A 12,699-nucleotide genomic window follows, 5' to 3' on the forward strand; every position below is an offset into this window, starting at 1 on the left:
ACGGAGAGAGAATAACTTATGGCAACACAAAAAAAACATGGGAGCGGTGGAGATGAGGAGGTGTCGGCGTTCTGTCGATTTACTCGGAAGGCTTCAGTAGAAGCTGACTTCCGGCCGGGGACTTCGGCGGCAGTATACGCCGTGAAGTTGTTTGCGGCCTGCCAGTAAACCCAAAGCAGAAGAAGAAGAAGTGACGTCACCGGCTTCATTTGCCTAATCCTTCCCCAGGGATTTATTCCGGTGTGAACGCGATCTGTACTTAGTTCATCAGAACTAAAGAGTTCTGATGAACTAAGTTCTCATTAACCTTTGTGGGAAAAGTACTGCGGTGTGAATGCGCCTAATGAATGAAACCTGATAAATGGGAGTTTAACCGACCAGGTAATACAAACTGTTTATCTTCATAGAGTTGTACTATCCCCTTCTGGGAAAGGGGTCGATTTATTTATGACAGGAAAGAAATCAAACATTGATATCAGAATACTGTGTATACCTCGGTCCTGTGAGCCAGCTGCCATCCAGTTGCTGTCTGCTTGTAGAATTCCAGGTAAGGGTCGGACTTCCCAAAGAAATCCTGGAAATTATGAAAGTAATGAGACACATCAATTAGAAAAATGCACTAAAATGTGTAAAAAGGAATGCAAGAATCACACTCACCTTGTTATCAAGTTTTCTTGCTTCAACTTCAAAATTGGCCACCCTGTTATCTTTGATTTCTTCTGCACTGATCTACAGCACAATAAAGAACCAATTAAATAACAGAAGGAAAGAATTGCAATATTTATTTGTGGCTCTCTCCAACACTCACTGTGATGGTCCCTTTTCCTGCAGGGGATTTTTTCTTCAAGAGAAGGGGTCGGGTCAGTTTTTTACTGGACACAACCTAAAAAAACAAGAAGTAGAGGTAAAAGATGAAGCAGCAGTTGAATAAATAGGTTGGTAATCAAAACAGCAGCCTCCAGATGATGAGGCACACCACATCCAAAACAAACTGGCAGAATACACATATGGGGTCATGTTACACAGAAAGCCTACACAGCCCGCTTATCAGAGATGGTAAATATTGATGTGTATCATAGCTCTTATATGTTATCCTACCACTCATAAACCTATGTGCCTGATAGGATTGTGAAGTCAGTTTATCAACAACCCTTTTACTGTTGATAACTTAAAATCAGAAATGTCCAAATTAAAAGTGAAAGTGAAAGTATTCATTGTCTTTTGAAGCTCAAGGACGACTTACATACATGTAGTGTGAAGAAAAAGAGCCAAAAGCCTCACCTGGCCCAGCGTACACTCCAGTTCCCCCAGGAAGTCATCGTCACTCAGGTCGATAGTTTTATTGTCGATGTCATAAATCCCAAACTTCAGTTTCTGCACTATTTCAAAGTAGTAGTCGATGACAAACTTTTTTGCAAACTTTGGGCACAGGCAATTCTGGACTTGCTCAGTGCGTCCCACCTGTTAGGAAAAGTTGGATTGCAACTGTCATGCATACATTTCAAGAGATCCATATGTCAAAAAAGAAGGATGTATTGGAAAATATGCACTGGCGAAACAGGAAATGGATGAGTGAATACTTCTTTACTCAACACTAAATGTTCCATTGGGGGGTTAACCATTAACACTGCTATGTGATTTTCTGTTGCAAGAGCAATAGTACCAACTGCCTCACCTAGGTCAAATGAATTAGGTTAAAAACCTTTCAATTAAACCAGACGATTTTCATAGGAATACAATTTTGCCTTTCATAATAATAATACATGGTTTTTAATATTGAGTGTTATATGTTTGAGATTCAGACCCAATGACATTTTTACAACAGTTCAATAATATAAACAATACATCTGAAGCTCACTGATATAAAATAAATCCAGATTCAGGCATCCTACTGACCTCATACCACTGGGAGTCAGTGCTGCTCATCAACAGGGAACACATGGGGTCAGACTTTGAGCCGATGTCCTTGTCCAGAAGATTCTCACAGGACACAGTCAGCTCCACCTTGGTTACACATTGAGTAGCAGCCATGTCTGCCTGGTAATGAGCTGGAGAAGCAACATAGACATGAAGGGACATAACAGTGTGGACATAACATGTTCAAACGTATTATTTAGGCTTGTTTACGCACACACTTAAATGGTATGAATTGTGAAGATGCTAGTCAGGATTAGTTAGCCCTGTGAGGTTGGCATGCAGTTGGTTATTTTTACAAATGTGTGCAATTCGCAATGACGCTACTACGATGAGGCACGTTATAATTCGTTTTAATGGCTGTCAACACAGTTAGCTTTACCATGGCTTTACCCAGTGCTGAGCTTCAAACATGTAATATAGAGAAGAGCTAGCGTCATACAAATATATACAAAAGTGTGGTGCCTCATTCTGACATTTTCGAGTGAACCAGTAACGCCAACAACAAGTAACGTATTGTGGAAAATGTGACACATAATGACGTTCAACGTTAGCCGGTAGGGAGGATAAGAGCAAAGGAGAAAGTGCAATAGCTAACCTTAGCAAGCTAACTTGGCTAGTATCTAAAATGCTTATTGGTAAATTGGCCACTACTTTGGTCAGCACATTACATTCCGCAGACAAGTAAATTCAAACGTACCGTTAGATGTGAAGCGTTGTAGGTCTCACAGAAGAGAGTGGTGGTGTTTATGTCTAGATATTAAAGCTAGTTTACGGTTAGCAGGGTGGTCTCGCCCTTTCCAATGTAAAAGTATCACCAATACGTTTAACGTTAGATCCTCTGTAGCTGCTCCGCCTTCAACATGCAAAGCAATACGCCCAACGACACAGCACAACAATCCTGTAACAACTCAGACAGTCATGCCGCAATTGTACACTTCCTGACTCTCAGTTTTAACGGATTATGTTTTAAATTATCTGACTCTTTTTAATTGAAGTTGTCATGGATCCGTGATCTGGTCCACATCGGTACAATCCTGAAAGTTCTTCCTACTGTTGTGTTCACAGTGCGAATCTGTATGTCTATTTTGTAAGTTTTATTTTGAAGTAATAACCGGAAAACCGGAAGTGTGGTAAATGATCAGATTGGGTACCTTTAAAAATAGTATAACAAAAATAAAACAAGTTTTAGTGCAGTTAACTACGATGAATTTGAAATACTAACTGCCTGCCTGTACTACTACTAACAGTACTAACACTTCCAATAACACGTATTCTTATGATGTTCCGATATAATCACTTAAGAATGCACAACATTGATTAGGAATATGATTCACTACTTAGTGAAAATAGAATATTTATTTTATGTCATGACATGAAGGCAGTAGCACAAAAAAAGTTCAAATGTTCACATTTACATAAAATATTTTGCTTAGCTTTCTGTTATATAGATTGAATTTCATCTTGTTTCATGCTTTGCAATTCATATTTACACACAATCATAGTAAACTCGTAAAATATGTAACACATATTAAATATCAGTCAGTATCAAATACACATACATTAAGTGAAATCAGGCCTTATTTATAACAGCCAGTTAAGGTAAGACATGGTGAACTGCTGGTGTAAATCAGTCTGGACATGCATTTACCAAATTAAGCTTTTTCTAATGATTAAATCACTCATAGGGATTCTTCTTGATTAACATTCACATCACCTAATATTATGTAAAAAAAAGAAGAAACCAAATGAAGAACAAAACAGTAGCAAGGACATGTTTTTTGTTTTTGTCTGTTTAGGCAAACGCATTAGTCCATTATATATGGATCAATCATGTAAACATTGTTGCATTGTGTTAATAGTACGGCTTTGTCCAAGATTGGTGATTTCAATTGAAATATGCCATAGTAAAAAAATTGAAAATATGAAGGAAATATTAGCAGAAACAAGGAGAACACATGAATTACTCCAGCCCTTTCATGTAGACGTTCTACATTTTATGTGGACTAATGAGATAACTGGTAAAAGCTAACTTGGTTATTACACAAAAACCAAAGACCTCCAGTCAAGTCACACTAGTTTCAATGAATGCTTTAACGATGGTGCAGAACAACCAAATAAAAAATGACTTTAAATCTTAAAAATCCTGGCACTTGTGTCACATTAAGTTTAGACCCTCCAGAAAAAAGCGATTCTGCGATCGCAGAATTTACCGCATAATCAGCAAAATGGCGCAGATTTTTAAAAAGCCGCATATTTATCAAAAGGCCGCATAATCCCCGCATTTTTCCACACAAAGTTGAGAAGAAAAAAAAGTTAACTCGTCTTGACGTGACGTCATCAGCTCGCGCATCACAGAATGTAAACAACACTGTATAGAGCTCATTTAGCAACGAACATTTCTACTAAAGACCGGGCAAAAAGTGGGGGGAAACTATTCTGCACCCCGTGCAACTGTGTTTTGCAGCATAAGAGAAAATCGACGGTGGCGACCTACTTTGATTCATTCAAACATTCGAAAATGCTTTCTGCTGCTGCGGCCAAGAAAGCCATTCAACTCCCGTTCACCGAGGGATCAACCTCCAAAACCCTTTCGAGGGCTACAAGAAACGAAGTGAGTAGCCTACAAGATTGAAGCTGGTCAGATAACGAACGAGTAAATGAAAACAGAATGAGGCGGAGAAGTGGGGTGGTGTGTGTGTGAGATTAAAATAGCCCAATTGCTTTTACAATAAATAAACATTGAATGTGTTTAATTGAATAGTGAAGGGGTTTAACGTTAGTGGTAGGTTGTGTGTGAGAGAGAATAAATAAGACAGCCCAATATTTAAAAAAATTGTTATTCTTTTCCCCCGCATATTTCGCATATTTCGCAACTTTCCGCATATTTCCTAAGTTCCCGCAATTTCACCGCATAAAATCACATAAAACCCCGCATGTTTAATCGCATAATCAAGGATTTTAGCCCGCATAATCAAGGAATTTAGCCCGCGTTTTTCTGGAGGGTCTAATTAAGTCTTATGTTACATTAACAATACATCTGTGTTAAGTACATGTTAAAAAACATTTAAGAAATGGCATACCGTATCAGTGTATAATGGCTTTATATTATTAGTGCATACAAGTATTTACAAATCATACCATGAGTCCCAGACTTGATGGTGCATGCTCATGTAGTATATTGAGAATACATCACGGGGGGGGTGCTGATGCTGCGGGGTCAGGGAGAGGTGTGTCTCCTTGAGGTGGTCTCAATCTCACGCTGTTGAAGAAGCCCACCACCTGACCCGGGACTTCTGCCAAGACGCTCTGAGCCAGCATTTCCTGAGGAGCCTAAAGAGAGGGAGTAGAGAGAGAATTACGAGGAGTCAGCGGCAGGGGAAACAGCTGAATGTGCTTATATCTGAACACTAGGGATACGGCTCGTTAGTTTAGTGTAAGACAAAGACAGCAGACGGGGAAACAGCTTGTATCTCATGTTTATGTTATATTAGGGCTGTATTGGATAGTTCAGAGCTTCATTTATAACAGTCTACTGTCAGTTGTTGTGAGCAAAGCGAAGCAAGCTCCTGTATAAACTAAGGATCATAACAAATGACGACAGACAAAAAGAAAAGTACATATGGTACAATCCAATCGTATATCGCATTTTTTTTTTTATGCGTCTAAAAAACAACATGTAAATGAACCATTTACATGTTGTATGGAGCATTATGTGCCTTGTAAAATCTCAAAGCCAAGGCACTGAGCAGTTGCCAGGACCACAGTGGACACTCCAGGAAATTGCTGCTCACTCCCTCACAAAAAAAGCCCTGTAAGAGCACTTTTCAGTTAGAGTTTTCAGCAGTCCACACCCTGCAGTACGTGATGACATAATGTCCCATATACTGTCAAATGGAAAGGTTCTAAAAACAGTGGAATAAACAGCTTGGTGAATTAAGCTAACTAGGTTGTAGAACTATGCTTCTAGTGTTATACATGCACCTTTGAACTAATGCGTGGAAGAAGAATGGACAAAGGGTAAGTGAAACGCTGCGGGTGCTCCTACATTTCTACGAGGGAGTGGGCTCGCTGGGGGGCTTCAGGTCAAATTTATTGAAGAAGGAGGCCACTTGGTCAGGCAACTCTGCCAGTACACTTTGGGAAAGGGCTGCAGTGCCTGCCTGAAATAAGATATTTAGACACGTTGTTTAATGATTTTAACGAAGCTAATGTGCCTACAAAGACTTTGCTCTATGAGATAGCTTACATTTTGGAACTGTCTGAATGGCACAAACTGCACGATGTCCCGCATGGCAGTCTCGCCTGTAGGACAGCGTAAAAATCCATCGTCTCCATCGAGGAACTCCATGGCACTGAAGTCCGCCCCACCTACTCCGACGATGATGATGGACATGGGCAGACGAGAGGCGTTGACGACGGCTCTGAGAGTCTGGTCCATGTCTGTGATCACTCCGTCAGTGATGATCAGCAGCACAAAGTATTGCTGTGGATTATTGACATAAAAGGAACAAAACAAGAATTATATTTAAAAAGGGAAGGGGTTTTCACCTTGTATTGTGTGGAAAAGAACAACTGATTGAGACTGTGTCATCCCGTGCTACAAAAGCCATCAGTTTGGCAGATATTAGACTCCCAGCGACTCACAGAGGCAGTTTCCTGCTGCATGGCCTGCTTGCCAAACTGGGCCACATGGTTGATGATGGGGGAAAAGTTTGTGGGACCGTAAAGCTTCACCTGGGGGAGGCAATACTGGTAGGCTTTGACCACGCCTTCTATGCCTGGAAAAAAAAACACAAATACAGATCTTAGAGCATTATTTGATATATATTTCCATGTAACTTAGCATGATTGGAAATAGATAGCACTCTGCAACATGAAGATCAATGTATGGGCCGAAGGAAAACTGCCAAATCAAGTTTCTGTACAAAGTGATTGGAAGCTGCAAATCAATTTTTGCTTAACTCTATTTGTTTGCAAAATGTTCTCTTATCAGTCAGTGCTTCAAACATCAAACGCCAAACGTTCCAACAAATGCTCTCATGTTGTACAGCGCCACACTACTTCTGAGAAAAGCTAAATATGCATGTCCCGTTATCTAAAGACTATTTATTATTACCTTCACAGAATGGGTTTGCTGGGTTGAAGTTAATGGGAAACTCGTGGCTGACCTGGAAACACAAACAACCGGGTTCAATGTTACATGTTTTGGTCTGCCGGCCAAGACATATTCCACTCAATTGGTTAACATTTAATTATTTGGGCTGATAAGGATTTCAAATCTAACCAGCATTTTGTAAATGATGTTAGTTTTGTACCATGCAATCAATTATAAGGCTGGATCCAGCACCAACGTTTACATACATCCAAGACACGCTTTGTCATGTATAAAGAAATGTAATTATGACATGGAGATAGTGCTAAACTAATATTCAAGCAAGTTGTAACCCAAACAAATAATCACCTGCCACGTAGGAGGAAGCTGGGCTCCAAATCCGAAAGCTGGGAACATCTTGTCACTACAGGAAGTGAAACACAACAAAGGATTAGACTCGAGCCGCAGACTTTCAATGTTAATTTTCCTCAAAGCTCCATTCAGCCATGACGGAAAATAAGAAATGTACACGCTATATCCATGCCCTGTTTCTCATACCACCATGATACTTTATATATAACAATCTATGTACCTGTCATAGTCCTGGATGACATTACCCACTGCCCAGATAGCAGCCAGGTACTCATTATAGCCCTGAGGGTTGATGTAATGGAGGGACTGAGCGGAGCTGGGATCCCCGTTGGAGCCTGTGAAGTCAATCGCAATCTGGCCATGGGTGGATGGAAAAAACACAGACTCGTAAAAATGTAGATAATGTTAACATCATAATTATTGTTTCCTAAACACATTAAATCCTCAATATGAACGGTACAAACAACATATAATGCAAATATCAGGGATAGTTGTTTTTTTGTAGGATTCAAAAACATGTGTAGTACTCACAGTGAAGTTAATCTGACAGCCGCCCATTATGTAATCCAGAAAGGTATACTCCTTGACTATCTGTAAAGACATTTTAGAAACAAAATATTATTTACCTGTTCATAAAATGTATATCACAACTTACATGATCAGCTACAGCATTGCAGTACTGTTAACCACTTTTATTCTTGCAAATTCCTTTAGATGGAGTACGCATATACTAAACAAATGAAAGTATTTGTTACGTAATAAAAAATCTATTTAAAACCAAAATACCTTGCATTTTTTAACAACGATAACACCAGAGTTTTTGTATCCTTTCTTCTTCTGTTTCTTCTTACTGTTGATGCATTCAAACTCGGCCTGAGAAGAGAACAAACACAATACCAAGTGTCAGGGAGACCCTTTTTTATTAATGCATCCAATAAGTTCCAAAACACCAAGAAAGAGCGAGAGATCTCACCGCATATGTTTGTGATCCCTGCTGTATTTGGGCGAGTGTTGTCTCAAAACATCCAATGAAATCATGAGATCCGTTGCTGTTGTAGTCATAACAATCCACCTGAGAGAGACAGACAGTTGGGAGAAACAAGACAAATCCAGTCAATTCTCTTGAGCAAACATTTTGTATTTTACTTATTTAACTATCATCAGTGTGTGAACATCAAAGCAGATGAGACAGAAGCATGCTTTGGGGTTGAAGTACAGATGTAACACCCTGATATTGATAAATCTAAGAGAAACACACGCAAGCCTTTTACTGGAAGGGGAACTACCTTTTAGAGACACAGTGGTGATTTCATTGTTGAGGAAACAGGAAACAGACAGGTGAAGACACAGCATGGAGCAACAAACTGTGTGATGCTACAGTCAGGCTACAGGGTGGATATCTAAGAAAGCTCATGAATAAGTCAAAAAGGTATCTATCTTTACGGAAGATCTGTTGGTCGACTTACCTGTGAATACATAATTATCAGGTTATTTAAATTAGTATGCTATGTTAGTAGGCCACTAGCACTTGTGGTTATATATACATTTCATATCCTTTGACATACAAATATATTCAATGTTAAATACCTGATTTATCCCATCATGATCAAAAAAATATGAGATCAGTTTTTTATAACACATATGCTGTATGTGCTATGTAGAAAGGCAAATTAGCAACCTCATAATACCTATTCAGCACCTTGGATTTTGTTCTATTTTGACTTCAAATGTAGCTTTATACATACTTTAAGTTCTTATTCTGAGTTCATGCTAGTGCCCCATTGTCTGACAAAAGTCAATGTTCAACCAGTGACTCACTTTACTCGCATCATTCAACAGGTAAGTTGACCAACAAGCCACACTCCTCAAGTTCGTAAGATAGATGCTAGAGTGTAAAGGTCTCTGTCCTGTCACAGACACTGCATCCTACACGTGAAGCACTCACGCTGGAGACAGTAAACTCACTTTCACCGTAGACTGGGAAGCAGCTCTTCCAGACAAGTGTGCTTTTAGAGGGTTAGAGATTGGAAAGAAAACACAAAATACATAAACTAAATGCTAAAAAAAAACATGTCCTTATCTAGACAATCAAGGAAACATAGCCGGGGGGTTCTATTGTGGTTTTGATTCAGTCTTTTGGTGATCTTACAGAACAAAATGTAATTCCATTAGTGATCAAAAATGTTTGTTTTTCCTTGTTGACGTTCAGTGGAGCTGAAAAAACACACCATATATACATTTTTGAAATAGGCTTGACCTGCTATAGGTGTATTACGACAACTGTGATATTTAAAAAATGAAAATTGGATAACACATAATAAATAACAATTTCTATAACAAATTATAATTTATTCAGCAAATTAATCCATCACTGAATGAAAAACTGATAATACGCCAGCATGAAAGACTGACAGTAGATAAAGGCTGCCGTGTCATCATTCACAATTCCCTACAGTCAGAGTGGATGTGTGTGTGTGTGTGTGTGTGTGTGTGTGTGTGTGTGTGTGTGTGTGTGTGTGTGTGTGTGTGTGTGTGTGTGTGTGTGTGTGTGTACCTTTATAGGTCTCTCCACATCGCCTCCACAGAGGGCCGGAAGCGGGATGCGGAAGGGTCTCCATGTTGGGTTCAGGGTGTTTTTCACCACCTGCATGACAGTACAGATTAAAAAAACACTCTGAAAGGTGACATGCATCAACTGTAAACTCCAAACTGTCAATACACATTCTGGTTATGACTTTATGCGCCCATGTATCCTTGGGCACGATATATAGTAATGATGTGAAGCATGCTACACAGCGAGTATATCTGTACCTCTGTCCTGTGAGCGAGCTGCCATCCAGTTTCTGTCTGTTTGTGGAATTCCAGGAAAGGGTCGGATTTGCCAAAGAAATCCTGGAAATAAGTAAGAAAATAATAGGAGGTTCAAATAAATAAATAAATAACCCAATAATACTCAGTGTTGGGGAGCACTATATCAACGTGTTTCACACTAGATGGATGAATAATGCATCCGGCTGTACAAAGCTTTCAGCAATAACCCTATGGTCATTTCAACATCTTTAACTCCAGTAGGTTCATATACAATATTTGAAACTTGATTCCGAAGCAATCAATACCTTTTTATCCAGTTTTCTACCTTCAGCTTCAAAATCCACCACCCTGTTGTCTGTTCGTTCTTCAGCACATATCTACAAAACATGCAACAGCATTGTGTTACAAATAACCGCATAAGACAATTATGACAGTTGTCTTATTGACAATTTAAATCCAATATGACTCACAGTGATGGTCCCTTTCCCTGCAGGTCTCTTGTCCTTATGGACAAGTGGTCTTGTTATATTTCTTGAGGATACAACCTGGACAGAAACACCCTTTTCTGAATCACATAGTCACTGGATATGTCACAGCCTCAACACCAATCTAAAATAATAATTCAACAGAAAAAGAATAAGGCAAATGTGCTAACCTGTCCCATGGTGCACTCCAGTTCTCCCAGGAAGTCTGCATCTTGCAGACTGCAGTTTTCGCTGTCAATGTCGTACATTTCAAACCTCAGCTTCTGCACCATCTCAAAGTAGTAGTCGACGACAAAACTCTTGGAAAACTTTGGATTTAAGCAGTTCATGATTCTCTCTGTCCGGCCAATCTAAAACAGATACAAAAGATAAAAAAATACCTTTTTTATACAGAATCAGAAACTCTTTTGACTCACAGCAGGTGCTGACATGTCCAAAATGACAGCAAATAGATCCATAAGAATGAGGATATTTCTTGAATTTTTAGATCAACTTTTTAAACACGCTTACCTCACACCAGTGAGGCCCTGAGGAGTTCATGAGGAGCACACACAGAGGGTCAGACTTTGAGAATGCATCCATGTCGAGCAGATTCTCACAGGAAATGCTCAGTGCCACTTTGGTCACACATTCAGGGACCTTTGGCCCTGGGGAACCAACTGCTGCCATGACAGCCTGGAAGAAACACACTCACACACAAACTGACACAGAGAAACACAGATACAAATCTTAAAAAACTGAAAGGAAACATTTTGCCACACCCAGTCATTCAAGTTATGACTGACTTATAAAGAGAGCAGTAGGAATATGCTTTTTGTGAAACACTTGCTTCATCTTCCTGTTTATCTAGCTGGCGTTAATACTTTTAGATTGTCAAATAGTTTCCTTGGTTGGCAGATACAGCCTACGAAGAGGACCAAGCAAACACACCAAACTGCATCAAAATCCATTGGTTTATCAATAGAAATGTGTAGCAACATTTCATAGAAGTCATGTAATGAGTTAACTATAAAAACGTAATGAATCATTACATGACTTCTATGAAATGTTGCTACACATTTCTATTGATAAACCAATGGATTTTGATGCAGTTTGGTGTGTTTGCTTGGTCCTCTTCGTAGGCTGTNTCTTAACGTGTCTGTCGGTAATCAATTCTAACTAATAGCCATCGTAGGTTTGGTGTAACAGACCTTTAAAATCAGACTTTTGTACAAAAAAACGGTCTCTGTCTAAGGACATGATTGTGAGAATTAGCTGATGATTAGCAGTGTGTGTGTGCGCACATCATATAAATTTTGGTAACATTGGACAAAGAATTGGGGTGGGGTCGGACGCCATGTGTCTCCGAAGGGTGCTTTACTATCATTGTTAAGAACGTGAATGCGTAGACTATGTCCAATGGAGGACATTCCCGTAGTTAGAGAGAAGGTGACGTAGCCTTGGGAGACTGGGACAAGGAAGGAGTCGACACAAACTACACAAACTTGGACACTAGAGCTTACCTTTGATATCTTCTTACACCAACCGGTCTAATTTTTCGGTAGTCCAAGAGGAACACTGAGACTACGCGGAGGAGGATGTAAAAATTTCTCCAAAAGGATCATATCCCGTCAGCAAAGACCCGGCAATAAATGTCGTCAGACAGCAAGACCATAACAGGGTTTCAACAATTGTACGACACCACGTGGGACGAATCCTCTGTGGACCAGAACTAGGACCACACGATCGGTTTGTAATCTCGGTGAGTCTTGACGGTAAAATAAAGTTTGCTAGTGATCTTTTCATTCCACCATAATAGTGTTAATTTTAGGTAAAACGACCTACTCCTGTACTACAGACCTCCTAAAAGGTCAGACAAATTTGTTGTGACGTATCCGTGTCTCAGTCGGAATGGATTCTCAAAAATTTACTGTAGGAGGAAGCGGTTTACTGAGACCCTGATACACTTAAGAACAGTAGGAACCTAAAATTGACGCCGAAAACTAGTGACACCTGATTGTTGTAAATAACACGAGGATAATG

The 12,699-nt window shown here is 39.6% G+C and overlaps 2 protein-coding genes across 3 annotated transcripts; both read right to left on the reverse strand.

The window, feature by feature from the left end:
- Positions 1-289: 289 nt before the first annotated feature.
- Positions 290-2,910, reverse strand: LOC104941951 (copine-3-like). The gene is made up of 6 exons (XM_010767126.1): positions 2,615-2,910; positions 1,897-2,048; positions 1,282-1,461; positions 809-883; positions 658-729; positions 290-574 (listed from the first exon to the last, which is right to left on the reverse strand). The coding sequence occupies exons 2-6, from the start codon at positions 2,029-2,031 to the stop codon at positions 476-478; spliced, it is 561 nt and encodes a 186-aa protein (XP_010765428.1). The 5' UTR covers positions 2,032-2,048; positions 2,615-2,910; the 3' UTR covers positions 290-475.
- A 1,941-nt stretch (positions 2,911-4,851) lies between these two features.
- LOC104941959 (copine-3-like) lies at positions 4,852-11,647 on the reverse strand. 2 transcript variants are annotated; one of them, XM_010767146.1, is made up of 16 exons: positions 11,188-11,647; positions 10,848-11,027; positions 10,663-10,737; positions 10,498-10,569; positions 10,193-10,273; positions 9,936-10,025; positions 8,355-8,453; positions 8,168-8,254; positions 7,913-7,972; positions 7,602-7,735; positions 7,379-7,433; positions 7,034-7,085; positions 6,562-6,695; positions 6,164-6,400; positions 5,963-6,077; positions 5,158-5,247 (listed from the first exon to the last, which is right to left on the reverse strand). In XM_010767146.1, exons 1-15 carry the CDS (start codon positions 11,344-11,346, stop codon positions 5,967-5,969), a joined length of 1,626 nt encoding a protein of 541 aa, XP_010765448.1. In that variant the 5' UTR covers positions 11,347-11,647; the 3' UTR covers positions 5,158-5,247; positions 5,963-5,966. The 2 variants fall into 2 exon arrangements, with proteins under 2 accessions (XP_010765439.1, XP_010765448.1); XM_010767137.1 differs by lacking the exon at positions 5,963-6,077 and having other exon boundaries at positions 4,852-5,247.
- Positions 11,648-12,699: the final 1,052 nt, after the last annotated feature.

The sequence above is a fragment of the Notothenia coriiceps genome, unplaced genomic scaffold (assembly GCF_000735185.1).
Source record: "Notothenia coriiceps isolate Sejong01 unplaced genomic scaffold, NC01 NC01_scaffold00000339, whole genome shotgun sequence".
Lineage (NCBI taxonomy): Eukaryota > Metazoa > Chordata > Actinopteri > Perciformes > Nototheniidae > Notothenia > Notothenia coriiceps.

What these genes read in the sequence shown, in the direction of transcription:
- LOC104941951 (XM_010767126.1), bottom strand. Translation starts at nt 2,031, where the DNA reads ATGGCTGCTACTCAATGTGTAACCAAGGTGGAGCTGACTGTGTCCTGT. An exon ending in CAGGAAAAGGGACCATCACA is followed by an intron (nt 730 to 808) that starts GTGAGTGTTGGA and finishes ATTGTGCTGTAG; the next exon opens with ATCAGTGCAGAAGAAATCAA. An exon ending in CAAGAAAACTTGATAACAAG is followed by an intron (nt 575 to 657) that starts GTGAGTGTGATT and finishes CATAATTTCCAG; the next exon opens with GATTTCTTTGGGAAGTCCGA.
- LOC104941959 (XM_010767137.1), bottom strand. Translation starts at nt 11,346, where the DNA reads ATGGCAGCAGTTGGTTCCCCAGGGCCAAAGGTCCCTGAATGTGTGACC. An exon ending in ATGTGGAGAGACCTATAAAG is followed by an intron (nt 8,454 to 9,935) that starts GTACACACACAC and finishes TGTCTCTCTCAG; the next exon opens with GTGGATTGTTATGACTACAA. An exon ending in TCGTTGTTAAAAAATGCAAG is followed by an intron (nt 7,973 to 8,167) that starts GTATTTTGGTTT and finishes ATGTCTTTACAG; the next exon opens with ATAGTCAAGGAGTATACCTT.